This window comes from Malurus melanocephalus, unplaced genomic scaffold, assembly GCF_030028575.1.
Source record: "Malurus melanocephalus ecotype Western Australia unplaced genomic scaffold, MMel_1.1 scaffold_19, whole genome shotgun sequence".
Lineage (NCBI taxonomy): Eukaryota > Metazoa > Chordata > Aves > Passeriformes > Maluridae > Malurus > Malurus melanocephalus.
Genome location: NW_026623251.1, coordinates 4,266,978 through 4,294,753, shown reverse-complemented (window position 1 = coordinate 4,294,753; position 27,776 = coordinate 4,266,978). Strand labels below are relative to the sequence as shown.

The 27,776-nt window shown below is 37.3% G+C and overlaps 1 protein-coding gene across 2 annotated transcripts in view; it reads right to left on the bottom strand.

Annotated features, from left to right (window-relative positions):
• Positions 1–27,776, bottom strand: part of CRIM1 (cysteine rich transmembrane BMP regulator 1) — a 172,382-nt gene that overhangs the window by 49,073 nt on the left and 95,533 nt on the right. The window contains exons 5-7 of one of the 2 annotated variants that reach the window (XM_057389777.1): positions 19,602–19,723; positions 7,392–7,574; positions 5,352–5,549 (exon numbers count right to left, since the gene is read on the bottom strand). In XM_057389777.1, the coding sequence (XP_057245760.1) occupies positions 5,352–5,549; positions 7,392–7,574; positions 19,602–19,723 (503 nt within the window). The remainder of the gene's footprint in view (positions 1–5,351; positions 5,550–7,391; positions 7,575–19,601; positions 19,724–27,776) is intronic. The other variant, XM_057389778.1, reaches the window with a different exon arrangement.

The following is a 27,776-nucleotide window of genomic DNA, read 5'->3' as shown; positions in this document are numbered from 1 at the left end:
GCTGTCCTTCCCCTCTCGCTTTTCCTTTTGTTTCCTTTCGTTCCTGCGGTCCTGCTTCTTCCCTATCCACACCTGTCCTGTCCGTGTGCTCTGTTTCGCCGCTTCCCCGAGGCAGCTCGACCCTGCCACAACCTCGTGTTTGCTCTTCCCGACGGAGCCGCTGCCGCTGCTCGGAGCCGCTACCGCCCATATTCGCTGCCGTGTGTCCGGCAGTGCCCGCAGCCCCAGCCCGCCCACAGCAGCCGCAGCGATCCCACAGTGTGCCCGTAGCCACAGCACCGTGTTCTCCGCCGACAGGAGGGACACGCAGCCGCTGCTGTTTGGAAATCGCGCCCAGCCGCCTCAGGAGCTGCGCAGGCTCCTCGCGGTTCGCAGCACACGCTCCTTCTGCCGAGCTGACATTCCCGGGTACCTGGGGTACAGCAGTAACAATCTGTCTGCTGTTCTGTCTCTCTCCGTTTCTCTTTTTCCCTCTTTGTTCCTTCCCTTTTCTATCCCCCCTTGGTAGGAAGTGGTAGGAACACTTACCCTTCTTTATCAATAGCGTTTGCGCTTTATTTTTTGTCCAAGAAATCTATTAAAAGAATYCTCCCCGACCCCCTCTTCTCAAGCAGGACGAGACAACAGAATTTCTAATATGTTATATGTGACCTCTGAGAGCAATATTTTTTGCAAGTGCAATCCAAGAAAAATTTTATCCTTATGAAGCTGCTGGAACATAAACTTACCTAGACTTAGTATGTCCTTCACTGAAACTGATTATAAAACAGCCAAGAAATAACTGAAGTGGCAGAACTGCAGGTACAGCAGCATTTAGCTCAAAGACAGAGGTTAAGGGCCAGAAGTGACTGATACTAATAACCTTTTACTCTGGATGAGCCACAGCTGGGCCAGATCCACAGGCAGGTTTGATTAGAATTTTCTCATCACTTTGATGCCACACAAATCCCTGAATCCCTCAACACTCAACCCAAAATACAGGATAGAAATATCTTTGACGAAATGTTTTGGTTTACATATTAAAGAGCTTATATCTGACATGCTTAAAGTAAGCTCACAGAATTAAAGCTGGCTGCTGGCATGTGGGTTCTCTTTCAAATGTAAATAGAAGTCCAATGAGAAATAAGCGCATGCTTAGAAATAGTGGTAAGCATGTAAAATGTCTTCTTTATTGTTTTCTATTTAATACTTCTAAGTAGAAATATAGACATGAATTGGTCCACCAGTAACTAAATTGACTAAGATATTAGGGGGTTTTCAGCAGGTATCAATCTTCTTCCTGCTTTAGATCTGATGAAGAGTTAAGATTCCAAAATACGAATAATTATTTCCTACATTCTGCATGAGTCTCCACAAAACAGTGAAAAAGTTAATGCAAAAAGTGAGAGCTACAGCTTAATTAAGAAATGTAGTATACCAGTAAGAGCAAAAAAGCAAAATATATTCACAATGCAATTATATAATACAACTTTTGAAAAAAAGTAATTTTTAACTAATCTGCAAAAAGTATGTGGTATATACTTTATGTTGAGACATGAGTGAAAACTGGAAGTCATAAAAGAAAGTGCAAAATGAGGTATTCTTATTCTTACTATTACTAGTAACCCACTATTTCAAAATGAGCTGTAAAGTTTACATTCTTTTTGTCTGTTTATTGAGCATATCACAAAATTACACTGCTTTCTCCCTTTAATAACTTGCAGAGTTGAAAGCATGACATTATATAACATCACGGATGCCAGGCCTTTGCCCACACTAGATAAGAATTTTGCTTCTCTTTCCTGAACAGCAGGAAATGAGAGAAGCAGAAGGACAGAGAAAACAAACTGGAGATCACAGGACAGTCAACGCTYCTGCTCATAGAGTGCACTGCAAAATCCAGGTTCAGCTATGGATATGCAAGTGCAATGGGGTGGCATGCAGGAAAGCATCATATGGCTGACAATGATGCATTTTAATTCCTCTTTAGGAAAAAATATGCCTGGAATTTACTTCATAGCTTGTAGCTCCATTAAATGTACGGCACATCTTTTGCTTTAGAATCATTAAAATCAAGGGGTTGATTTGTCAGCCAATTTCCCAGCCAGGACCTTATTCCTGCCTGTCCCCACCACCCCTCCAGGTCACAGACAACACAATGAGCATCAGCAGCAGAACTTCATCAACAGAAACAATGCTCGAGGAAAAGAGTGAGAAGCTGATTTAAAAGGGAAAGGAGCATTGATCCATGCAGCTTACCTCATTAAGAGAACAGAGATGTCAGCTGGCTGGATGATGGCAGAAATAAAACAGCATTTTAGATGGGACCAGGCTGTCTTTAAAATGTTATAACTAAAATTAGGGAAAGTCAGTTACGATGCATGAAGGAAGTAAAAGTTTGTAACTGTCTTCCCAGAGAATATTTCCTTCTCCGGTCCAGCCTTMCAACAAGGAAAAAAAACAGAACAGAAATCTGGAGAAGCCCCTTTGCCTACTGGGTTAGCAAGCAACAGCTGCATTGTAATGAAAGCAGACTGTAYTCGTTTCCTACCCCACGCATTAAACTCCAAGGAGAAACACCACTAATCTCAGATTTAAGGCTTAAGACACATGAGGCTATCTGACCTTGGAGGCAGGCCAGAAGTCTATGGCTAACACACAAGTCCCTGCTGCCATCATCTCAAACACCACCTTTTTAAAAAAATAATTTTTAAATACACATTCAACAATACAATTTTCAATACACATTCATTAAATGCAGATAGCCAACATCTAACATTGTTATTTTTTCCTAATGTTCTGGGATTTTATTAATGTGTGCTTTCAAAGAAAAATGTTAACAGATTCAGAAAGACACAGATCTCAAACTTCCAATCAGGGAACACCTTGCTCTCACATATCTAAATATTTTTATTCGGCCTGCTAATCACAAGGCATAACAGCCTTGAAATCATATAATACCCCAAAGTATAACTTCAAGAGATTTGCTGGAACCCTTGATGGTTCATTTTTCAGGGATTTTTTCATTTATTATTATTACAAGATAAATTGTTAAGTCTCAAATGCTGAATAATTTCTTATTAAGTCATCCAAAGCTTCTTCTTGCAAACTCAATTTTTTATATTTTGGATCCTAGTATCTTAAATGGCTGCTGTTTAACAGTCCAGGTTTTTGATCCTTGAAATAATCCCAAATTTGGATTCCTGGAATTAAATAATTTGCAATAATGGAGCATAATAATCTGTTTTGGTTATAYTTGTTTGCTATGGGACAGGGAAATGAAGAAGGAGAAAAGGATTCAAGTGAYATCTGGTACCCAAATACGCTGAAATCTCCTCCTAGCATGAACTAGAAGCACTTCCACTAATTGTTGGTTCCACCACTTACATAATTTCATAACCCATTGGTTGTTTATTTGGCAGTATTTGTTAACAAAGAAACACCATAGCAAATGAGATGCTTCTAAGCTTAAAATTCAGGAAGTTCCTCAAAATACCATTTCATAACACTGTCTTCCAGATGATGCACTCAAAACCAGATGACTACAATTAAGCATGCATCATACAACAGCTAACACAGTAAACAAATGAGATTATTTTTTAACAAAATATAATTTAGATGGCACAAGGACCTAATTTAAATATTGATTTCATGATTCAGTTGTGTCAGTCTTCACCTATTTGTATCAGCTATTATTTGTATCATGATTGCACTCCATACCACCCTCCCAAAAAACTACAAGACAACTTTTATGGAGTTAAACAGTTGCTAGCTACATGTCCTTCTAAAAGTAAAAACATCATTGCATAGAGTTACCTAATCCAGCCCAGAGGATCTGCCTCCTGTCCTGAGAGCACTGCAGAGGTTTTAGTGTGGTGTGTTAATGAAGCAATAGCTCGTTTGTGCTGAAACCTTTAGTAAAGAAGGATGGAACCCTACGCTCGACCCTGCATTTGCATCCCACGGTTTTTCATATTTAACTCAGCCCTATATGTGTATATATATATATATATATATATATATGTGTATATATATATATTTATATATGCATTTAATTCAATTATCTCTCATCCATTTTCTCCAGTCTGGAAGAGGAAAATAAAGACATTTCCCTCATTAGAGGAACAGAATCCTCTCAGTGTATTGACATGTTGAAACTACTTCAACCAGCCTCTCTCTCTCTCTCTGTAGTGCCTTCCCAAGCTTGCTCACAGACGCCCAAATAATGAGGGGTGACAGCACATGCTCTGTGACATCCATGGTGAGGTGAGTACTGGGATTAATAGCAGTTAACCTGCTTCCTCATAGTCACATTAATTCAGTGCAAGTAGTGCAATCCTGTACAGTTCACYGGCAGCTTTTACACATTGTATCACACACCTTCCTACACTGTGATGTGAATTCTGGAATTAAAGAGCACATGTAAGAAATCCTTATGCTCCTCAGATTTATCCTAAAAGGTAAGTATCCCAGTGAGCTTAGTTGGATGGATACTGCAAACCAAGAAGGGCCCTGAGACACATGCAGATCTACAAAAATTATTTTTCTAAAATCAGAGGTGGGACAAGAAAAGTGGCAGCTCACTGAGTGCCCACAGATGTTAGTGTACTGTGAAGATGGCTCTAGGTTTACRGGAACCATTTCTAAATTTATCCGGTGTTTTTCTTGATGAACAACTACTCCATAAAATGCAGCTCTAAATGTACATTTACATACACAAAAGTATTTTTTAATGTCTCACTTTACAAGTTTTCACATTTCTGTTGCCAGGATGGTCAAGCATTTTACCTTACAGTTAAGTTAAATCTCAGTCAGTTATACCATATACATCTATTTCCATAAACAAATGAAAAAATAATTTTAAACTTGAAAAATGAATCTATTTCCCAGATAACATCACTTTTTAAAAGTTCCACTGAAATAACTATTTCCAATATTAAACTATGTTTGATAATATATTTTGGTATTTTTTGCACAACTATGTTGTACAAAAAGATTCTTACTTGCAGCTAAATGACACAGATGAAAAAGAAATCAGGAATAATTTAATTAACAGTAATACCAAGTGATAAACATTTTGACTGTCTAACTTCTCCTATATTTATTAAGGATTAAGAAAAGCTAAAAGGAAAATGAGTAAATAATGCTGATCTTAACCACCTCCTTTTGTGCCAAAGGAGCACCAGGGATTGCCAACACCCTGGTGTAGTTAAACCACTCTGATGTTTTCTGCCCTCAGCAATTTRTTCAGCCACCAGCCAATGCTGTACCAGCTCCTTCAATACTCCAAAATTTTAAAGCAAACGGAGAATTGCCAGGTAAGCAGCAGGCACGAGAGACCAAAGCCAAGTGAGGGGAAATAGCAGTGTTACCTTCACAGACGGGGCAGCACTCCCCAGGCACCTTGACAGGGTTGAGGCAGCTCTGGCCGCAGGCGGTGGCCACGCAGTGCGGATCGCCATTGATGCACTGGCAGAAYGTGCAGTCGTCCTCTCGCCAGCGGTCTCCGTGAGCTTGGATCTGGCCATTGGCATAGCAGCCAGCAGGGTTATTGACTGGATAAAGGGGGTCTGAAATGAGAGCAAGTCCAAGAGAACAAGGCTTAACCTTTTAATTTTTTTATTCTGTTCTTCAGAACAAAATGGATCTTGGATCTATTGATATATAGCCAGAAATACCGGCTTTCTGAAGGAAATTGAAAAAATCTAAATGAGCCATTGGAGTAACTCGTGTCAGCTCTGCATCGCTGTTTTACATTGTGAGCAAAGATGAGACCTCGGGCATATTTGTTACTGGAACAGGAAGAGTGCCTYAAGCTATACCTCATCACGATTTTGGAGATAATCTAGCTTTTTGAACAGGGTGTTTTCAATTTCATTTCAGTTGAACTTTTTTCCGTTTGAARGCCACAAGTCCCACTTACCTGCTAACAATCAAATAAAGATCTGRGTATTTACACAACAGAATTTTAGGGAGCATATTTTCTGTGAGATTTCTCCTCATGTTTCATGCAAGTCTGCTTATGMTAGCTCATTACATGAAATAAAAGCAGCTTTTACTCTTCAGAAATAATAGTACTCCAGATATGCAGTAAGTAGCACTAATATTAATAGTTAAAAAGATATAAACATTATGTGGATTTATACAAYTTATCATGATGGCTAAAAAAAAGACTACTGCCAGGCTCAAAAATTAAGTTAGTTACTTAAGCCTACAGCATTTGCATTTCTCTACATGTAAACACCATGTAGAGACCAAAACCTGATATAAAACTACACTAAAATATACACCAAAACATTAAAAAAAATGACAAATACTCTTTAAAAAATGGCTTCCTAACTTACCTGCCTGATATGTCATTATCCAAATTTTGGATTAAGATGTCAGTAGCTTGCAACAAAACAAGCCACCAAAATAGCATTTTTCACCAGATCCTGTGCTGAGTGAAAAGCWCCAGCTCTTACAGCTGCCTCTTTAAGACTTAATTTTATGAGGTACCTTACTTTCTAGTTCTCTGCTTGGAATAAAACATGACTATAATGGATCTTCTGGCTTATTTGCTCCTGCAGGGAACTACAGGAATASTGATATTAAGGAGTCAGCAAAGTGAAATTCACATTAATAACTAGATTCCTCTACTCCGAGGAGGAGGTTTCAGATTTCCAGGTGATTTCACTTATTGAAAAAGTATTTCTATGTTCATATTTAAACAAAGGGACTAGAAGTGCTTCGCAGGCTTTTTGACTACCTGGTGGCCATAACCTGAYCCCTACACGGAGGCAAGATCCAAGTGCAGAGCACCACCCCTATCTTCCTCTGCTGGAATTCTGGTTGTATCCTGGCAGAAGATGCCTCCAATACTTTCCAGTATAAGCGAGAAGGTCGGTGTGAAATTCCCCACAGAGCCCTTGTTAGGAGGACTGCAGCCTAGCAAGGCTGTCAGTAGGGCAAAGGCGGAAGAGAAAAACACTGACATTGGATTGCTGCCCCATTGCTTTGCTTTAATTGTAGAGGAAAGAAGGTGTGTGCATTGCTGTTGCTGAACAGAACAAGAAACTGGTTGCAAAGTAATTGAAATTTATCTCAGGGCCACAGCTGAAGCCCTGGAGATGCCTGTCTAAACGTCTGTGCAGAAATGAGAAACACCTTTGTATGTCCTTTGTTGAGAAGGCACCCCCAAAAAACGCTGCACATTTGATCATGTCCAAGAAGTAGTGTCAAGGTCAGAGAAGAACTGCAAAGAACATGACAGCACACTCAGACACAGCAAAAATGTAGGAATAAACTGCATTTCAGAGGAATCAGTCAACTTCAGAAGAACAAAAGCCTTTGTTTGCTCATTTCCATCGAACAGGCAAATAAAAAAAAACCCAGCAGAATGAAAAGCAGACAGGATTACAAAGAGACTGTACCTTCACACACTGGGCAGCACTCTCCTTCCGGCACGTAGTACCTGTCACAGTGCAGCTCACCACACTGGGCAGAGAAACAAATGGAGACTCCCCCTTGGCAGCGACAGAATCGACARGCATCCATCCGAAACATGTCTCCATCGTAGTACTCCATGCTGTTAAATATGCAAGTTGGCTTCACTTCTGAAAGAAGAGAAGAAAAAGTATTTCACCGATGTTGTTAAACAGGAAATAGTTAAGCTTTTGTTGCTACTGACAAAAACAGGTATAAAAGAGACAGTTGATTTTTCTTTCGTATTTTAAACTCAAATACAATTTCATTTTAATAACATGGTATATTTTATTGTCTGTTTCACAATGGAAAAGAATAAAATGTTGTTTTCAAAATTACCTTCAGAGCAACTGTCTAGAATTAAGTCTCAATTGAAAGGATTGAAATGTTGGAGGAAGGTTACAGTACTGGTATTTGTGGGTGTTAAATATTTTTCRTTCTGGATGAGCCTGAAGGTACTTCAAATTTCAGCACATACAACAATACATTTTTCTGTTTTAAGAAGACAGTTTCTGACRTAGGACTTGTTACTCAGGTGGATAAATTGCTGGGGTAATAACAAAGCTGTCCAGTCAACAGTTAAAGAAAAAAACTCAACCAACATTTTGTGACTGCACAATCTGTTATGCAGAACTGAACACTTTTTTTGCTGAAGCAACCTAGAATTGTATTAGCCAGCTCACAACTATAGTTCCCACAAAAAAACCCACCAAAACAAAACTCTACTGCAATTATAGTTGTACAATAACTTTAGTGTTTCAAAAACATAATTGGTATTTCTTGTATGACTCCATCTACAGTAGAGCCTTGACATATAATTAAAGCCAAAATTTGTGGGAAATTAACAGCCTCTAAAAATTTAGAAATATTTTGGGAAGGACACTGCCTATTTACTTTGTTAACACTAAAAAAAAAAAAAAGAGAAAAAGATGCTAATTAAACCAATGAAACAGTTTGCAGATTTCATCAGCTTTTCCTCAGTATTATTATTATTTGACACTAATGAGATGTGGTTCCAGATCATGAAGATCTAAACATTATGTATATATTATAAGGTCTTCATAGAGATTTGGCCCTTGCAGTTACCCCACGTATATGAACACCACCTCCACCAACTATTGCCAGCAAATCCCTCTCAGTTCGACCAGCCCAACTGAACCCCACAACAGTKTGGCTCCATGGCCCAGGGCTAAATMATTGTGATTCAAGAAACTGCAGAAAAAACCACCCCAAATTTATGTTCAACTACAGTACTCCACATTAGTCATTAGGAAATCATGACTTCACACTATCATCATTATATTACTCWATGACTTAAGCCTCCTCCCTCTTCCCCACTTCACAATAAAATTCTGGCCTCCTATGCCACTAGCCCAAAATATGTGAAAGCAGCCCCCTGAAGTAGGGCAGTATCTAGTTCTCTGGTCTGTTTTTTTAAGAAACTGTAAATCTAGTCATCTGAAAAACCAAAAGTTCTGCAAACAGGAAGCTATTTATTTCAGCAACATTATCAAATACTGTAGGTAAACCCAACATGTTTCATTGCATTTGAAGCAAACAGCAAAGGAAAGAAAGGACAATTGCCCATGTTTCTGGTTTYTGTAGAACAGAAGGAAAAGACTTACATATGTAATGCCCGGCCACATAGAAATGAAACTGCCCACTTTATGATTAGGTGACTTTTCTTTTTTGGTTAGTGATCAATCTCACATGATGAAACACATTTAAATGAAAAATCAGCATTTGCAGATTTCCTTCAACCACCCCAATTCTCTTAACATTTGGTAGCTAAAAACTTCACATCTGAGTTACTTTTGACAATCATACAGGTYTTTTTAAAACTCTAAAGCATTTCAAGTACTTCTTTCCACAGATGCATATACTCAGCTCCATCCTTGAGTCTTATGATATGATTGTAAAGCATTAGAGCTGAAACTTAGAAGTATCCTGAGCAATGTTTGATTTTTATATGCTTGTTCTGTCTTCAAGACATAATGTAGAAAGCAGCATAAAAATAAGAKCAAGAGGAGGAAATACCACTGTGTCCGGGAAAACAGCTATGACCTCATTAGAAAGCAATTCACATAAACAAACACTTGAGAAATATTTCAAGTTTATGCAGCTCAAGCTGTTAGTTTAAAAACATTCTCAAAAAGGAGAAGTGCCAACACAAGTCAAAAGGCCTTTAATCTGTTTGCTTCTGGCTTCACTGTTTTGACTGCAGCTTTYCAGATTTTTACTGATTCCCTCATCCCCAAACAGTAGATATGAATTCTTGCCTCATTAGGAACAGAAACATCATCTCCCATTAATTATCATTATTTTAAAATGTACAAACAAGACTATACAAGTAACTGCAATTCCTGTAAGAAAACAGCATGTTTTACTCCCACAATGAAAACCACTGTCGAATTCCACTACATGTGTGTTTTTAAAATCAAGGCTTATGGCAGTGTATTCATTGAGACTAAACTATAGATCTAAGCCTATACATCCAGCTACGAGACAAGGATTACTTTTGTTAGAACTCTRTGTAAGACTCCAGTCCAAGACTGAGTCAAGCCAAAACAAACACTAAACAAAGAACTCTAGCTTAGATACTCCAGGTGGAAGCCTGATGAAACAGTGAGCAACACACAGTGAAATTATAGTGATCCATTTCTTCCACTACAATATGCTGAAAGATCTTTCAGTTCCCTGTTTTTGGTWGGTGGTTTCTTTGATTTTTTTTTGGTGGGTATTTTTTTGTGTGGCTTTTTTGAAGGGCCAGTATTATTGCCCTTATGAATCTAACTATGACAGTCACAAAGGAATGAAAGAACATAGAGGTAACATTAAATAAATTAATCTACTCCTGTATTCACATATTCATTGTTCTGCCAATAAAGAAAACTACAGGGAGGGTTCTTCAAGCTTAACTGTGTCACAAAGTAATTCAAATCACCAAAACTTCACAGCACAAAGCAGTTAAATATATCTGAGACTCCAAATCCCATTTGTAATACAGACTACCACAACAAAGAAATGCGCATGAGAGACAAGTTCATAACCTGTTCAACACAGATTCATAAATTCAGTGTCTTCTAGCTCTTAGATAACCCAGTAATACAAGATCAATCCAAGCACTGACACACAACTGCCCGTCTGTGAAGGGAGCCAGGACAGAGGGGAAGGTCACCAGAAAGATACAGTTTTTATTGGCTGTGGAAGAACAAATGACATGACATCTCTGCTCCTGTATAAAGTCAAGCATGAACTAAGATGGACTTGATATAGCATTAAAGTTCCTGCAACAGAGCAGAAATAGCTCTGACACAAATTTAGCTCTACAGATCTCACAGCCACAGCCTTTTTGTTCTGGGGGCTYGAGCCCAAAAGTTAAGAGTTACACTAAACCCCATAGCCTCACACTACACAAACAGCAAGCAATCATTTCTTAAAACCTTTATTGCCAATCTGAACTGCAAATGGACACAATCTRCTTTATCAAATTAGTTTTTTAAGGTGTTTTACCTTCTACATGTCAGTCTAATGAAATACATATTAGTTCTATGCGCTGAATTAGTCCAAAGTAAAATTTCTGTAATTGAGATTTCTGTAATTTCCTAACACTTACGGATTTCTTTGATTGGAGTCATGGAACAGCTCAGAAACACATGCAACTTTGACAAGCCATCCCTTGTGAGGCAGCAATTCTGCACAGGGTTACACCAAGCACATGAGATGCTTCAGCTGTCTGTAGGCAAGTTTGGGCATTTTCTTTTGCAGTATCAGGAATTCCAGCTCTTCCAAAGTGGAAGCAAGTTTGAAAACGATTTTCTGTTGTTTAAAGGACTAGAAGGCTCATGATTCCAGCACTTTAGATGTTCCTTCGGCATAAAGAAGTATTTGTRCCAGAGCATTGAAAGGAACTAGAGTAAGTGCCGTGAACTTTCGATTAAATGAAAGGGAAGGAAACTGGTTAATTTGAATCTTGTGTCCGTATAAACAGAAAACAGAAAAGTTTTAATTTTTCAAAAGCTAAGCTGATAGTTTAAAAAAGAGAAGTCTATACGTCATTGGAATTGGCCCATAACAATGTTATAGGRCAACTGTATGCTCTTGTTTCCTTACAAGCATATAAAAACAAGCTAGATAGAAGCTCTTCAGGTTTTACTGCTTAGTGAARCATATTCCCTATTAACACAATTGCAGGACTGTTCTGAAAGTCCTTTGGTCCTGCATATTATAAAAAGATCATCCAGAAATAGAGAAATCAGAATTAAAACAAAACTCTATTATTTGTAAATCAATGCTTTTATTTATAAAATTATTTACAAATACTTTCACAGCTTAAAGGAATGAAATACTATTTCATGGCAACTGCAGCTATSTGCAAAAGACACTAAAAGATACTTRGGATGCTGAGAAAATCCAAATTCACCTCTACCTGATAAATCTCTCCCTTAATATTTTCTTTAGAACTACCAGTAATAGAGAAAATGCAATCTACCTACCTAACAATTCCATAGTTTTAACTACTGTAACTGAGTGAGAGTCACAGAAGGGGGAATTCAAGTTAGACAGAAACAGCAAACAAACATAAGATTCACCCAAGCTTCATTCCATTTCCCATCTTTGAGGTCTTACGTTTGATCATCCAGTGTGCAAATTTCTTACTAAGAGGACTCATCCTCCAGATACCTCAGGGTGTCCCTGCCCACATCCTCCCTTACAAATAAAATGTACACTTTCCTTTCATTTTTAATTTTTCTCCATCAGGTCATAGTTTTTAGTGTTTGTTTCTGTGGCTTTCCCCCTTCTGTCTCTTAACTCCTTCATGAAATTAAGCAGTGCTACTTTTCAACATCCTGCAATCCTACTATGGAAAAATACCAGGACAACAGAGGAAGAGCTGGAGMCACAGAGGGTGGTGGCTCTGCTCTGAAAACCCCAAACAGTGACAGATTTTCTTGATGAAATTGCCAAACAATTCTTGGAAGCAAGACATATTCTTCATAACAGAGGAATGTGTTTAAATCCCAGGGGTCCCTGTCAGTCCAGCACAGGAGAAAATACAGGTTGTGATCAGTTTAGCCACAGGCACCCTAACAGGGCACAGGCAGCTAAACAGCCTCAGTGCCACTAACAGGTACTGGCACAGCCCAGTGTGCATTGCCAGCACATCTCTGGGAAGCCTCGAGTGCATGAGAGAAGTCACAAATTGCAGGGGCAAAAAACATCTCCAAACCTGTAACACAAGGCTGTGGTTTGGCTCTGTAACAGCCTAACCATTTCTTACATGCTTTGAAAAGAATACTGAATTCTAACCTTGTTCTCCAAAGTACTGGCAACTTTCTCCAAGCTTAAGAATCTAGAAATATGTGAGCCAGAACATTACTGAAGATATTAGCTTACCAAGACAATTCACTTTGGCAAAAAAAATTACTATTTCGCGAAAGCAAATACCAGATTTTTTTTTCCTTTTTTAACTTTYAAAAGCAGGCAGAACTGCACCATTTGACATCCAATATTCTTTGTATATGACATATCATTGCAGAATCTATCTAACACCTTGTTTTTTGTTAACCAACATGAAATAAGTAAAYTAGATTTTGTCCTTTTTTATTTAGAAAATAATTTTGTTCTTTAAAACTCAATCTCTACTTCCCATTGAACAACCCTCCTACTCCTAATGAACCACTGTACAGTTTTGAGTCTGGTTTCACACCCAGCTGTGGTCCTGATAATCCCTACCTCATCTCTTTTGTCTATTTATTTACATTGTATGTGTTCATATGCACCGACAGACTGAGTATTTTTTACCAGGAATTTTGGGTTGACTGGCCTTCAGTTTTCTGTCTTTTCCTTCTCCCTTCTGTGTTAAATGTAACYGGTAATGACTTGCACTGTACAGCAAGTACAATACAGGTTCAAAGGATCTAAAATATTTGACTTGGTTTGGCAGACTGACCTGATTTTTCATTATACTAGACCATATTCTCATACCTGTGACAAATTCCTTTCAAATGTTCTGACTAAATAAAAAACAATAGACCCCAAAACCAAACCTCGGCCCACAACARTTCAATCCCCCCCTTTTTGCTATCAGATTATCTTCCTTTAATATTAACCTTATTGCATACCAAACAATTTATCTTTTCCATCTCACAGGCTGCATTTTCCATCTTATTTTTTTGAGCAGCTGCCTATTTGAAGTCCACCACAAAAATCTGTGGTTTTGGATGGCCAAAGAAAAATATGCAGGAYTGTTTAATTAATACAAGGACTACTTAGATCTCTTCACTGAGACAGACTGTTACCTGGGTCAAATCCTTATTTCTTTAGGGCACACATAAAGTAAGTTGAATGAAAGTGCAATAAAGACTGCCAAGATTAATGTAATAAATGATGGGAACTTCATGGAAATTAGATGGTGACTGTGAGGTGTTTCACTTGGACTCCATTCCTCCTTCTAAGGTGAATATTTTCCTTGCTGATCTTATATTCCCCATGAAAACCCCTCAGAACCCATTGATCCTCCATTCAGAAACAGATCATTTTTATTTCCTTTTAGAAATAGAGGAAAGACCTCTATCCTTTTCTGCGCCATGAGATTAATAATGGATCTGCAATTGCTGTGAGGAGTAAGTTCACCAACAGATGACAAAATGTGTGATTAAAGAGGGTTTTTAACCTCTTCTACGATGCAGTACTACAGCAAGATACACATGTGAAAAAAGCCAGAAGGTACAGAGAAAAGAGAAATACTTCCTTTATATCAGATTATCTTCTCAAATTAGGAAAAAAAATCACAGAAGCAGTTATAAAACACAGATTATGAGACACATCAGTGATAGGAGATCACTACCATGCAATCATCAGTACARCCTAAACCAGCAGTATGGAAAGGGTCAAACTCTTCAGTCCTAGGGAAGGTGTGATCTGATCTTCCTGGGATAAATGCCACTTACTGTCACGCATCCATCAGGCAGTCCCGTTTTCAATGGATAGGGCAATGAAAGTCCACACCTCAGCCCCCAGGGAAAAGGGATTGGAAGTGGGACTCCACAGCCACTCCTGGCAGATCTGGACTCTAAAATCACAGCTCACATGTGATGCCATGGCAGAAAGCAGCCTGGTCCCCTCAACCTTGAACCACGTTGACACATTGATGAGGACCACTCACACACGTAATGTATCACATTTCATRAGCCAATCAACAATATTTTTGAAGAAGCAGTTGTTTTCAAGGAAATTTACTGAGAAGTGAAAGCTCTGATTGACAGAAGGCASCAGCTGCAGGATGCTCTCTCAAATTTCTAAGGCACAGCTCACAGTCAGTATGTGCTTTAAGTGCAACTTACAATCAAGAGATCCATGCATCAATACCTAATTAGAGAACAGGCAAGTTTGGAAACTCTCTTGYTTCCAAACACTTGTACTCTTGCTGCACATGCAGCTTTTAATCTCTTCAGATTCACTTGTTGATGCTTGTAACTTAAGGCTGAATCAATTTTCTTTCCTCAAAAGCTCCCCCATGAGAAAAAGCAGCACASCAGGACTAGCAGATCAAAGTCCTGGTGAGTAATATATTTTGTATGGATCAGAAGAAACTAGCTTCTGTAAAATATCGAATTTTCTGGAAGTCTACTTATGTTGGGATTCTCTCAGTAATTTTTYCCCAAATATCTATCATATACTACCTAGTATTTTTTAGATGAAAAGCAGTTTTCAGGTAAGTGCAGTAGCAGCTGGCATAACCCACCTTTGAACAAAGCAATAGTAACTCTCACTTTCCCTGAAACAGGGCAGCCGAACCACACAACAGACAAAAACCTCTTTTTTGAGTTTCATACAGTAAGATGAAATTATTTGCTATAGATTTCCCATGTTGCCTTATTTCCTTTATACGAACTTCACACTTCTCAGGAATGAGTACATTTGACTATGGATATAGCTCTTCCCTGAAAATGTAACTACAGAACACCAGTGTGCAAATCTCTGATTCCCCTATGCAAAAAGCAGTGATGTTTCACTTGTACCAGCTATACCTCTAGTGATACTATTTTATAGTAGCCAGAGATTTAAATTTAACAATTCATGCTTCTGTCTCCTTCATGCTAAAATTGTGTTATATGCACAAACTAAGGCTTTCTCTGATGGTCATCAAGAACATAAGATTAGGAGAAACGGCCAGCCAGCCATCAAAAAAGCGCAGATGACTGACAAAATCATATCACCGTTGCATTTTAAATCACTGTTTACCAACAGTTGCACAGAGTTGCAAGGTTTAGGTTACAAATTAAACAGTAAAGACCTTTCCACAGACAAGTAAAAAGCAAAAAGAAATAACAATGTTTCAGCCATCATTGTTGTCTGACTCTCATTTTGACACTCAAAGAGCMGGCAGGCTATGCTCAGGGATGGCTGAAATACTCACCCTAGATATATCATGACAAGGAACCTCATCAAGTCAAAAGGGAGCTTTGGTTTGATCCCTACCAGCATTTAACAACACAGAATTAATGCATGCCTTAAAATTGATCTTTTAAATTGACTGACCTTTGGAACAGGAAGCACATTCCAATGACAGTAAGCATTAACAGTAACAATGAAATCCTTTAAATACAGCAATGCTTTAAAAAGCACACTTTATGTCTCCAGTTAGTATAACAGTTTTACGTAAAATACTCTAATATCTGCATACATTTTTGATTATTAAAATATCACACAGAACTACTGTAATCTATCAGCAATGTAAGTTTTTTTCCTCACCAATAAGAAAGTTGTTCTCAGCATTTTCTAAATTTATTTTTCGCATTAAAAATCCAAAAAGAAGTCTGACCTATGCAAAGATTGGACAGTTRCAGACAGTAGGTACTTAACAAAAAGCTCCAATTAAATGAAAATACCAGGATCAYTTTCCAAGCAGGAATAAATGTTATTTTGGTGATTTATGCCTATATAATTATAGAATAAACTATGAGAAACAGCAGATTGCACATGTTGTGAAGCATAAGGACACACCCAATATAAATCTTAATCAGGAAAATAAAGGTTAGTGCATGGACTTAATGCTGTATTTATAATCAAATWGCAAAAACAATTCCACAATCTGCAGAAGAAGTAATTACTGCAGAAATTTATTTTGCCACAGATTAACATGCTTTTCTAAAACAGATTAACCAAAAGCTAGTTTGAGACAGTGTGTAGCAGTAACAAACAAAACCATACAAAATCTATATATGTATATATCGTAGAGCTTCTAAAACAGTTTTATATTAAATCCAGGAAAATAATTTGTGAAAGAATAATTGATCTGTCCCAACCAAAACTGCTCACAAACAACAAAGAGAACATATCGCAGAGCCTCTCCATGACAGGTATTTTGCTGCCATTATTAACTATCYCCTCAACATTGGCCACTCTACAACCAGAGTGGAGCTCTTCCCTGCACAGTAAAGCCAACCCACCCATACTCCGAACATGTAACTCTGCATCTATTTCATCAGCACAAAATTGCAGTAACTATTGCAGGAGTCTGTTTTAACTCTCTGCCCATTATTAGGCTTACCTAAATATAGAAACTGGATTTTTGGCAGTCCACACATGCTAATTAGTAGTGGATACCCTTACTTTAAGGTAATGATGATCAGTRTTCTTCCTGATTGCTCCTCTCACTGCCAAAAAATTATTAAATTATTTTAATTCTTTAATTATTTAATTCAATAGATGTTATAAGAGCRGGAAAATGATACTAATGTGAGTGTGCACATTTATTTTTTCATCCATCCTCTTGCTTGTTTTCAGAGGTTTTCAGACACAGAAGTAATGCTGATTATACAACTTCCCCACTTAACATCTATAAACTCATTAAATTGCATTTGATTAAAACACATGCTTTAAAAAGGCATCTAATCCTAATTGGAAAGGATGAAGTTAAGGAATTCAGCATCCTCTCAGCAGTTTGTGCCAACAGCTAGCCACCCTCACTGCTGAGAACAGCTTGTCCTAGATCTTACAGATTTGACTCTTCTTACTTTGAAGGCAATTTTTTTTAATGAAGCAAAGAAAATTTTTTAAGCCTATCACTGAAAGACATTTTCTCCATCTGTTATTGGTATCAATTGTATCTCCTCTGCACTTGTTAGTATTTCAAAATACTTTAAAAAAACACAACTGGATATTAAATTCATGTATCAGTTTCACCAAGAACATTCCCCCCTCCTCTTCATTTTAAACTGAAGAAGTAACGGTAGGGATTTATTACACACACACACACACACACACACACTTATCAGTTTGTCATTGTATTAAAACATCTATCTAGAAGTTCATGTCAGAATTAGTTTTCTAGGAATTTAGAGGGTTTAGAGGACTTGTTGGTAGTAGTTATCCCTGAAATAAAAACCACCTAAACATGYTAAAATACATTTGAAAAACCCAAATTATAAAGCAATGCAGATTGTGTTCTATGACCATYCTGTCTTCTATACCACTGATCTGCCACACAATCCAAATGCCACACACTCCTGAGCAATTTCCCAATTGCTCACAGATTGTTACTCAAACTATTTATCATCTTCAGKTTTATAACTATTTCCTCTTTCCAAAGTGAAGCATCATTAATAACTGCACCTGGAATTTTACTYGAAGCACTTTAAAGTCACATCATACAGCATTATTTTTTAAAAATTAGATTGCAGCATTAATTAACATTATGGCAAATGTGTTTTTATAAWAAAGAGTATGTAAGTTTTCTGACCAGCTTTATCAGAATTATTTTCGTTTTTAAAGAGCAACTTGTTCAAGATAACTTTGATAGTGGCCTGGAATATATTAAAACTGCTTTTTAAGGACCTATACAAGACAAACCTAAAAAGCCTAATTTTTCTCCARTCTGGCCTTTCTTCCCTTCAAAAACTTCTTTTTCTTCCTATTTACTCTGTATTAATAGGCTACTATTATAGGTATGGGAAGGTATGGGAAGGCCTGAGAGGGAAAAAGGAATCTTGTTCCAAAAACAGCTTGGATTTTTGGAATGAGTTACAGTGCACAATAAGGCAATGATGCCCATGGCAGCAGTGCTAAGACAGTCCAAATTCACTATTACCAAYGAAAAATGAACCTAACTTCTACTTAGAAATACAACATGAAGATGCCACAAAAAATGTGGGCAATTTAAGCAGCTCCATCTCACACCTGCTACAATATACACACTGAAACAATTTTGTCAGCAGAATCCACAAAGAACATGCAGACTGAAGAGAAGCAATTAGCAAGGTGGTTTGTGCCTTTGAGATGTCATATTTAAAATTTTKCTATGTGTAAACAACACAAACATTCTCCTGGAGAAATATATCTCTCTCTCTTTCTCCATTTGCAATGATAATTGTAAAATAAAAGGCTGTTTCAAACAAAAGATATGTACACAACTAAAGATCAAATATTACTGAATAAATATTAATAAATACTGCACTGGTTTGTAATTATTTCTGCTCAGAAATTATTACACAGTGCTTCAAGGGTATTTTTCCCCTTACCAACAGTCAAATACTGGTCCTTCACAACTYACCAAATACAGCATATATACAGTTCCATACATAGAACAGTCCTGAGATAGTCACTTGCTTAGCAAATTCAAGTTTTTAAAGTGTTTTCTAAACATTTAGCTTGGGAAGCAAAGAACCAGAATAGATCTCTTCCTACACTGCCTTATCATTTCCAAAGGTTGTATACTTGTGTTAAAAATTACTTTGCAATTGATTCTTAAGGCAAATCTTATGGTCTAAACAGCAGGCTTTCACTCACAGTGCTGCCACAAGCAGCTGAGATAGTTAGCCAAAATCTCATTTTTAGAAGGCCTCTAATGTTTGCAACTGGTAAAAGGCTTCCTGGAAAACATACAGTGGGGGAGTCTTGCTAAAACCAGAATTCCCTGAGTCTCAGAGAAAAGTGCTTCAGAAAGTAAAGCATCATCACAACTTGAAAATGACAGCTTCCCACTTCAGTATCTTCACCAATACTTCAAGTTCCTTCTTACTGAATGAACTTCAGGAAAAAAAAAAAAAACTTCTCTGAGTTCTTAACAACGTAATAAAAATAACCAAATGCCCAGCATCCCCCAGAGACACACAAACCCCTCCTCTTCAGGTGCAAGAGAAAGTTTCACATACCATTGACACATTCAAAGACATCACAGCACTTGCCAGGTGTTCCATCTCCACGTGAGACTATCTGGGGAACGGAGCCTGCCTCGCACATGGGGAAACCACATAAACCAGTGAGACACTCGCATCTGAAACCAAAGAACAGCAGGGAAAACCCCATAAATAAATGCAGCCACATACAAGGTGAAAGAACAAGCAAGGAGAAAAACAGAAAGTCAGAGCACGATTTCCAGCTTTGGCATATTCATGGCTTAGAATTATCTTTTAGTAAGTCAACAACCATGACTGTTTATCAGCCTGAAGGGTTCTTTTCACAATCCAAACTCTGTTGGGTGTTCAAGCAAACAAAAAGGTGGCACTGTGCAACACCAATGGTGCTCTACTGCTCTATGCAAAAATGTGGAAAGCTCTAACAACTGTGTTCTCCAGACTTGCAAAATAAGGCTTCTCCTCCAATTCTGTCTTGAGAAATCAAAATTGGTGGAAAAACATATAGCAGTAATTGCATCCATTCATCAGAAGGGTATTCTTTAATAGCCAGTGTAACATCAGGAAAAAAAGGGAAAGACTGGAATCATTAAATCTAAGACAAACGAAAATAATTGCAAGTTCTCTTTTGGTGTGGATGGTGCTGCAGTTTGCAGAAAGGGAAACCAATTACAYATGATGCCAAATAAAGTGGGAGGCTAGGTATATTAAATATTATGGTTAGTTTTGGATCATTCTAAAAGGACTACTTTCTCCAYGTAAGTAGTATTTATTTGCTTATTTAAAAAAACAGCCTAACGACCTGGGAGATATAAAATGTGGATAAGTGATAGTCATGTTTGCTTCCAGATTCTTTGCTTTATGATTAACATAACAGTTTAAAAGTCAAACACTTAAGACTTCTGATAAGTTTACATTTAACAGAGTTCTTGCCCTGAACAATGGGCACATTACAGGGATAAGTAGCAATGAATCTGTAATAGAAGATCCTGTAATTATGAGTTAGAGAAGTAAGAACTCTACTTGTTAATAACTATTTCAAATATTTTAAGTATCCCAAGAGAATTCCAACATTAGCCACCCGTTAGTAACAAGAAGTATCAGCCCTTAATGAATTTGCTTATTCTTTATGCTCAAAAAGCAAGAAATTTGGTTCTCCTCTGCCATGCATGTCTTCTTAATCGCCCAACAGCCACTTCATTTCAGATCAGCATTCAATGAATGAGGAAGAACCACCACTCAACAGACAGGTTTTTAATATCTCCCCCTTAACCTCATCAGTTTTAGATAAAATGGTTATATTCTCAAATGTAAGGTATTGCTCAAAAGAAGTATGCAAGAAATACAAGTAAAGTCAATGCATCTCACAGAACCTCTATTAAACCACTTGAAAAGGACTCTTAAAATACTGCATTACAGAATCATGTTACTGTAAAGAGATGAAGAAGTCCACTTTACAAATAATGTTAAATATGTAAGGATAAAGTGAAGCAATTTAACTCTGTGCGTACATATATCCTACAGTATAGTAACAGCTTTAAAACAGGCATTTTAAGGTTTGGATTTTTTGTTTGCTTTTTAATAATACTAGGCTTCCTGTAACAGTAAAGGATAATGGAGTAAACAAAAAAGTAAGAGTACAGAAACCAAAGTTTTATTTATCATACCTGTGCTTGTGAGATTTTCTTCTCAACTTATTTGTAAATACAAAGAAGGAAGGAATCTAATTATTTTGTTTACTGTATGTTGTTTGCCTTCAGAGATGTGGAAGGCAGAAAATGCATTCTTAGCTTTTACTACATGTGATCAAAAAATCCAAAGKATTTGTGAGAGCAGTTTCCCTTTAAGATGACTCTGAAAATAATTTTACATAATTACTAATATCTCTCACTTTTGCTGTACCAATAGCTGGTGGTAGGGAAGATTCCCTCCAGGAATCAATGACAAAGAAAAATTAGCACTGTCAGGTTGATGGAATTTGTACCTTGACCCATGTAGCAGACTACTTTGAAAGATGCTTTTCCTTTCTGAGAGGAATGAAACACAGAAATAAGTACTTACGTGGTGCTAATGAAAATGAAAAAAAAAAATCCCTTAAAACATATTTAACAGAAAAAAGTGCAGTCACAATCTGAATTGGATATTTAAAGCCTAAATAAAAATTGAAGTTTCACTTTAATAACCCTGAATTTAATGTCCAACTGACCTCTGGGAAAATAGGTAGATCAAACTTCCTGAAAATTCAGAGAAAATGGCACACATGACCAAAATAGTTCTGGACCTTGATTTTCCAGGCCTCATGAGCTGAAATTACCACTCTCAGTTCTATTGCCTTCACAGTAAGCTTTCTCAGACATGTTTGTATCTTCTTTCTTTTTGTCTCACATTCCTTGTAACTGATAAGAATTGCAAGATAATATTAAATGATTAGATTAATAGGTTGTACTTTACTCCTCTCATTTTTTCTTTCCAGTCAACAGTTTAAAAAAAACCCAACCCAAAACACAAAACTGACCAAGAAGAAACTATGAATCACCACTTTAAATAACTTAAGATAGGACAATCTTCCATAAAAAGGGATGAAAGAGATATTTAAAAGACTGGTGGGAGCCAACGTTCTTTTCYGCAGAAAAGACTCCCTCCTATCCAGAGTAATAAAAGTTTCGCATACTCACAGTGTAAGTAAACAAAACCTCAACGCTCCAAAATTTTATAATATGACTTCCCATTTGGTTAAAAAACAATCCATGCATAGGAGAATGTCAAAGTAGCAAATGATCTCAGATGGACTTTTAAATAGTCTGCATTCTTTTCAGTCAGCTCTGCTAGGAAAACCTTTGACCATTGTCCAGGCTATTAGCATGGAAAACATTGTTTTGGAGACAGAAGTCTGTCAGAAAGAAACCCAACGAATTCTGGTAGCTGAGCATGTCTGTCACACTGCCAAAACAACATCTGGAAATTTGGAATAAGTGAGCCCATTCTCAGCAATAGAGCAAGATGAGCTTTATAGAGCCAGATTTTTCTGAAGTGCTTTTTGGAGCAGAGTGACAGACAGGAGGGAAGCTGCCGTCCAGGTCTGTGCTCTGTCACAGCCTGGTATCCAGCAGTGTGTATCTTACCCTTGGTAATGGAACATTAGCCTTGAAGAAGTTTAGCAGGTCAGTTTTGAGTTTAGCCTGTTGACATGGTCCCTCTCAGATTAATTTCTATCAAATTCAGCAGTTCAGACTGCTGCTCAGTGAGGCACCACACTGGTTCTGAGCTGCTCCCTCCATAATTGGGGCTTGCCTGAGGAAGAGTCACRGCAGAAGCTGCTCCAAGGAAACCTTCCCAGAGAGAAGACTGCACTATGCCACACCTTCTCTCTTCACACAGTGACACCACTGCACCGTCAAATGGCATTGTGGCATCCAAAAGTTCTAACATTAAAGGAGAGGCAGCACTTTAGGAACCAGGAAGATGGCACTCRGTATCTGCCCCTCACACACCTTGTTAGCAAAGGCTGTGAGGAAACAGCCTCTTGGCATGGTATTACCATAACCGCACTCAAGTCAAGCCAAAGAAAACGTGTCCTTTTAACAAGGMAGAACAGTCCTGTACAACAGTGAAATGTTACCTTACAAGAGGGCCAAGAAAGTAAAGAAGAATTACAGAAAGTAAAGAAGAAGTAAACAGTTATGTAAGAGCCTTCATGGAGTGTATCCTGAAAGGGTGGTGGCATGGCCTGGAAGGAACCAGGAATCCCAAGGAAGAGTTCTCTGCACTAAAATTTTGAAAATACAGAATCAACCTGATAAAAGGAATTGTCTCCAGTTCTTCACGCTAAAAAAGAAATAAAAACTTCAACCCAAACCCAAACAAAAAAAACCCCTCACCCCAAGAAAAAACCATCCAATAACAACAATCCTAGAAATTTCAACAATTGAAAAAAGCAAACTTCAATGTATAAAGAACCAGAAACGAGATGATGTAYATTAACCAATGTTTTATAGACTGAGGAAGGTGACTCCTTCAGTAATATAAATGGTCTGATTTTTAAATTCAGCTTTTAAGTTAGTCAGAAGATCATTGCCAGCTCAGTTTATGTTTGAGGGATGKTGGTGGTGGGGTTGCTTTGGTTTGCTTTTTATTGTTTGGGTTTTTTTATATAATCACTTCGCTTTTTTCTTTAAAGTACAAAAAGGAAAAGGAAGAAGATGAAAAAAATCAAATGGAATACGTGTAAATGACAACTTTTACTTCAAATCCAATTATCTTGGTTCATTCACTTCTGTTATTAAACAGATCTAAAGAGAGAAGGGCTTGCTTAGCATCAGAAAAGCTGTTTTGATGGTAGGATCAAAAGTGTTCTCCAGGCACAAGCCATAATGGCTATGAAAATAAGAACAGTACCAGTGAATGGGAGGGTTGAGGCAGGGGTGTATTGACGAGAGGGATATTTATTTTGAGGATCAAAACAAAATTAAAGTCTAAAGCACTGAGACTAGAGAAGAGCACTCCTGAAACACACATCACATTCCTGTAGAGATTTTATCACAGTCCCTTTTTTTTTCTCCCTTGCAGCAATCTAGTACAATTTGCATGAACATTATGAACACTTATAATACTCAGCAGTAGATTAAAACTTCCACAGATCTGTTATTAATATAAGCATTTAAGGATACTGTGATATAAGGAACTTCCAGAAGAGAACTCCCAGCATTACCAAAACTTGACAGTGGTAAATGAAAGAGTTTAACTGCAAGACCCCCAGCTACCATCAAGCACATGGCGTAAGTGATGATGATACAGTAAAATTAAATATTGACATAGCMAGGTCATGAAATTATTGAAGAATTATATCCATGTTCTTCACACCTGAATCCATAAAGGGAGTTAAGCAGACAGGATGWTGAGCTTCAACTGTTCAAGCTACAGCTTAGGGAATCAAACAAGGGCTAGTCTTGGGAAACAAACTCCAGTCCAGCACAGAAAATGACACTGCAGGCAGAGCCAAAGCCATTGGGACACCACCATCCAGGAATTTCAGACAGAATTTTCAGTCACACAGCATGGAGAGTTTTTGCTCACAATTCAGTAYCACTATTTCCCACATGCTTGGTTTTTAAAGATCTTTTTCAGAAAGTTAGTACTGAAAAGACTCATTTTTTCATGGAAATCTTTCAGTATTTTATTTCAAAGATCAATAATAAATCTCTAGAGAGAGATAACAGAAAAACTGTGCAAGCTGCATGAACACTTATGAGACTGATGACAAAYGCTCAAAAGTTTTGCATCACTGCTGTATGAACTCATATGGAAGTTCTTCCTATTTTAATTTTTCAGGGCAWTTACTCATCAAGAGGTCAAAGCCAGAGTGTTGCCAAGTAAGAATTCCTTTTAAAAATCTGGATATTTTTAGAGACACCCAATATAATAGCACATTTTTTCATGAATTAATCTTTATACACAGGGGACTTTTAGGTATTACAAAAGGGAACTACCTAGCTTTTAAATTAAAGATACTGTGAAAGGGAACTTTTTTTTTTGTGCGTCATTTGCATATTATCAGCATTAGGAAACAGCAATCAGATGTTAAGCAAGGGAAGATGTAATAAAAATCAGCACACATCAAGCAGATTACCATCTGCAGATTCCAAGCCTGATTAGAATCTGAAGAGTTCATTTGACTAAAAAACTTCATTTCAGCCTTTGACTAACTTTAAATCAATTCATCTGTTTCTCTGAAGGCCRAGACAGAAAAGGAGGATAGTCACAAGAGTGATGCAGTAGGCATTCTGCAGCAGGCATACTTTTCAAGTGTGCTGATTTCTTTCATGTACACAGATATACACACAAATACTTTCGAAAGCATCAGTATRGGAAATCAAATACAATATAAACTAGTCCAACCCCATTTTCTCATATTTTGCCATGCCAGCTGGTGCTTTTTTTTCCTGTGGTCTTTATGGTTTTTACCACTGTGTACCTCAGTTACTCTTTTCTTAGGTTTTTCAGCTTCACCTTTCATAATACAACACACATTTCAAAACTAAAAATAAGGTACTAGTTAAGATGCTATACCAATGTCAGTTTTCTGATATTATAAGAAGTTATTTCTTTTCTTATTTCACCACAGTTTAATGAGGAATTATAAATACCTGATCCTCTTACAAACAAACCACTATTCTAAAGACTTCAGGTCAAAAATCACTTACAGATAATAGTTTTGTAGGTAATTAATTAACTTCCATATTCCTGTAGTTCCAAACTTGCTTACTCCTGAATGACATAGCTCCCTATAACTAAGCCATTAGAGATGACTTTGCCATAGGCAAACAAAAAAAMCCCCTGAAAAACAATGAAAAAGGAAAAAACCCACAAACCTCCCCAAAAATTATCACTGTTTAATTTATTTCACTGTTTAATTTCATGTCCACTTTCTCCTCTTTGCAAGAAAAAAAAATCCCATACAATTATTTATTGTTTAGTTTTTCTATGCCATTTATAATATTAAATACCTTTCTCAAATTCCTGAAGACAATTCTGTACAAGCTTAGGAAAGACAGTTACAGAATGGTTTGGGTTGGGAAGGAACCTTTAAAAGTCAYCTAGTCCACTCCCACCCCTGGCAATGTCCCCTGGGACATCTTCAACTACATCAGGTTGCTCAGAGTCCCCATTCAACTGACCTTGAATAAAAATAAAATAAAAAAAAATTAAAAAAAAAGAAAATTAAAGTAAAGCCCAGAGTTTGCTACAAAATCTAAGTGGTTTTAAGACCAAACAACTCCACTCAAGTAACGAGATATTTTCCGTGTAGTGGGAACCATGTGTGCAAGAACTGTAATGCTTTTGTAGAAACCAGAGTGAAATTCACTAATGATATTTTGAAGAACAACAATGACAAACTACTTTTTATTTTAAAATGGTCCACAACCTTCAGTTCCACTTTTTAATTGTTTAATAATTTGAGAAGGAAAAAAGAATCAGAATTGGTGGCTACCGAATTCTGACATAACATTTCCTGATATTTTCAAGAGGAAACACAATTTCACACTTTTCATATAACCTCAATAATGTTGATATCATCTGCTCCAAGTATCATTAGAAACTGCAGGGAAATTCTCGTCTACTTCCCTTTTAAAACGCGAGCATCCAAATTATAATTCTATTGTTTTATTATGGGTCTCCCTAGACATCCGTGMAGTTGCAAGCCAGAAGACAACAGTAAAAGACATTACTGATTGCTGTGATAAAACCAGAAATTTGCCTGTTCAAGTCAGAAATTMTTCTCAACTAAATAATTTATTCAATTTCCAAACAAGTTAACAGCTGATTAAGTAGAATAAAAGAAAGAAAACACAGTGGGATATCTCAGGAGAAAGAGAAAAGGCAATATTCAGTATGATCAAGGTACACACTAATTGTTAGACTGACAAGGGAAAACAAAAATTGAAACAGAAAGATGTATCTGCCAGCTCACTATAAGCTGGTAGAAAGAGTTGAAACACCAGCATTCTTATCAAGAACAGAAACAAAACCAAATTCTAGAGACACTACCATCTCATTCTAATTCCAAGCATGAAACCCCACCTAAGAGTAGATACAATTAAGAATCACTTCAATTTATCTGGCTTGAAATTTCAACTTTCACAGTGGAGGAGTAAATATACCATTAAATCTGCACACGGTCAGATTAAYGTACTATAAATACCCTTCCATAAAAAGGAAGCTGCTTGTATACCTATCATCAGTACTCCCTCCCCCAGTGCAAATGYTTTTTGTTTGGTTTTCCTCTTGGGAAATGTGCTTCTTCCTTTAGGTGGCATTGTCTTTCAGTTTTTCCAATTCAGTATTTCCTAGAAGTTGGTGGAAGACCATGGATGTGTATTTTTAACAGCTTACGCAGGCACAAGAAGTTGATCTTATAAAAGATGAAAGCTGATCTTATGAAAGATGTAAATTGTAAAGGTATTTACAATGCCTTACAACTTCATCTGCAGAAGGTTTACATGCTATTTACATGCTATTTCTTCTGCAAACATTCTCATGTTTCCTCTCATTGTCTGAGGTCTCTGCCATTCAGAAGTCATCCATCAGGCTCCAGAAACATTTYGTGTTTCAAGAGCTTCTGTTCAAGTTTTATTGAGATGGCTTTAAAGAAAAACCAACCCAACATGTCATCTTYTCCTCATTTGTGTTCTTCAG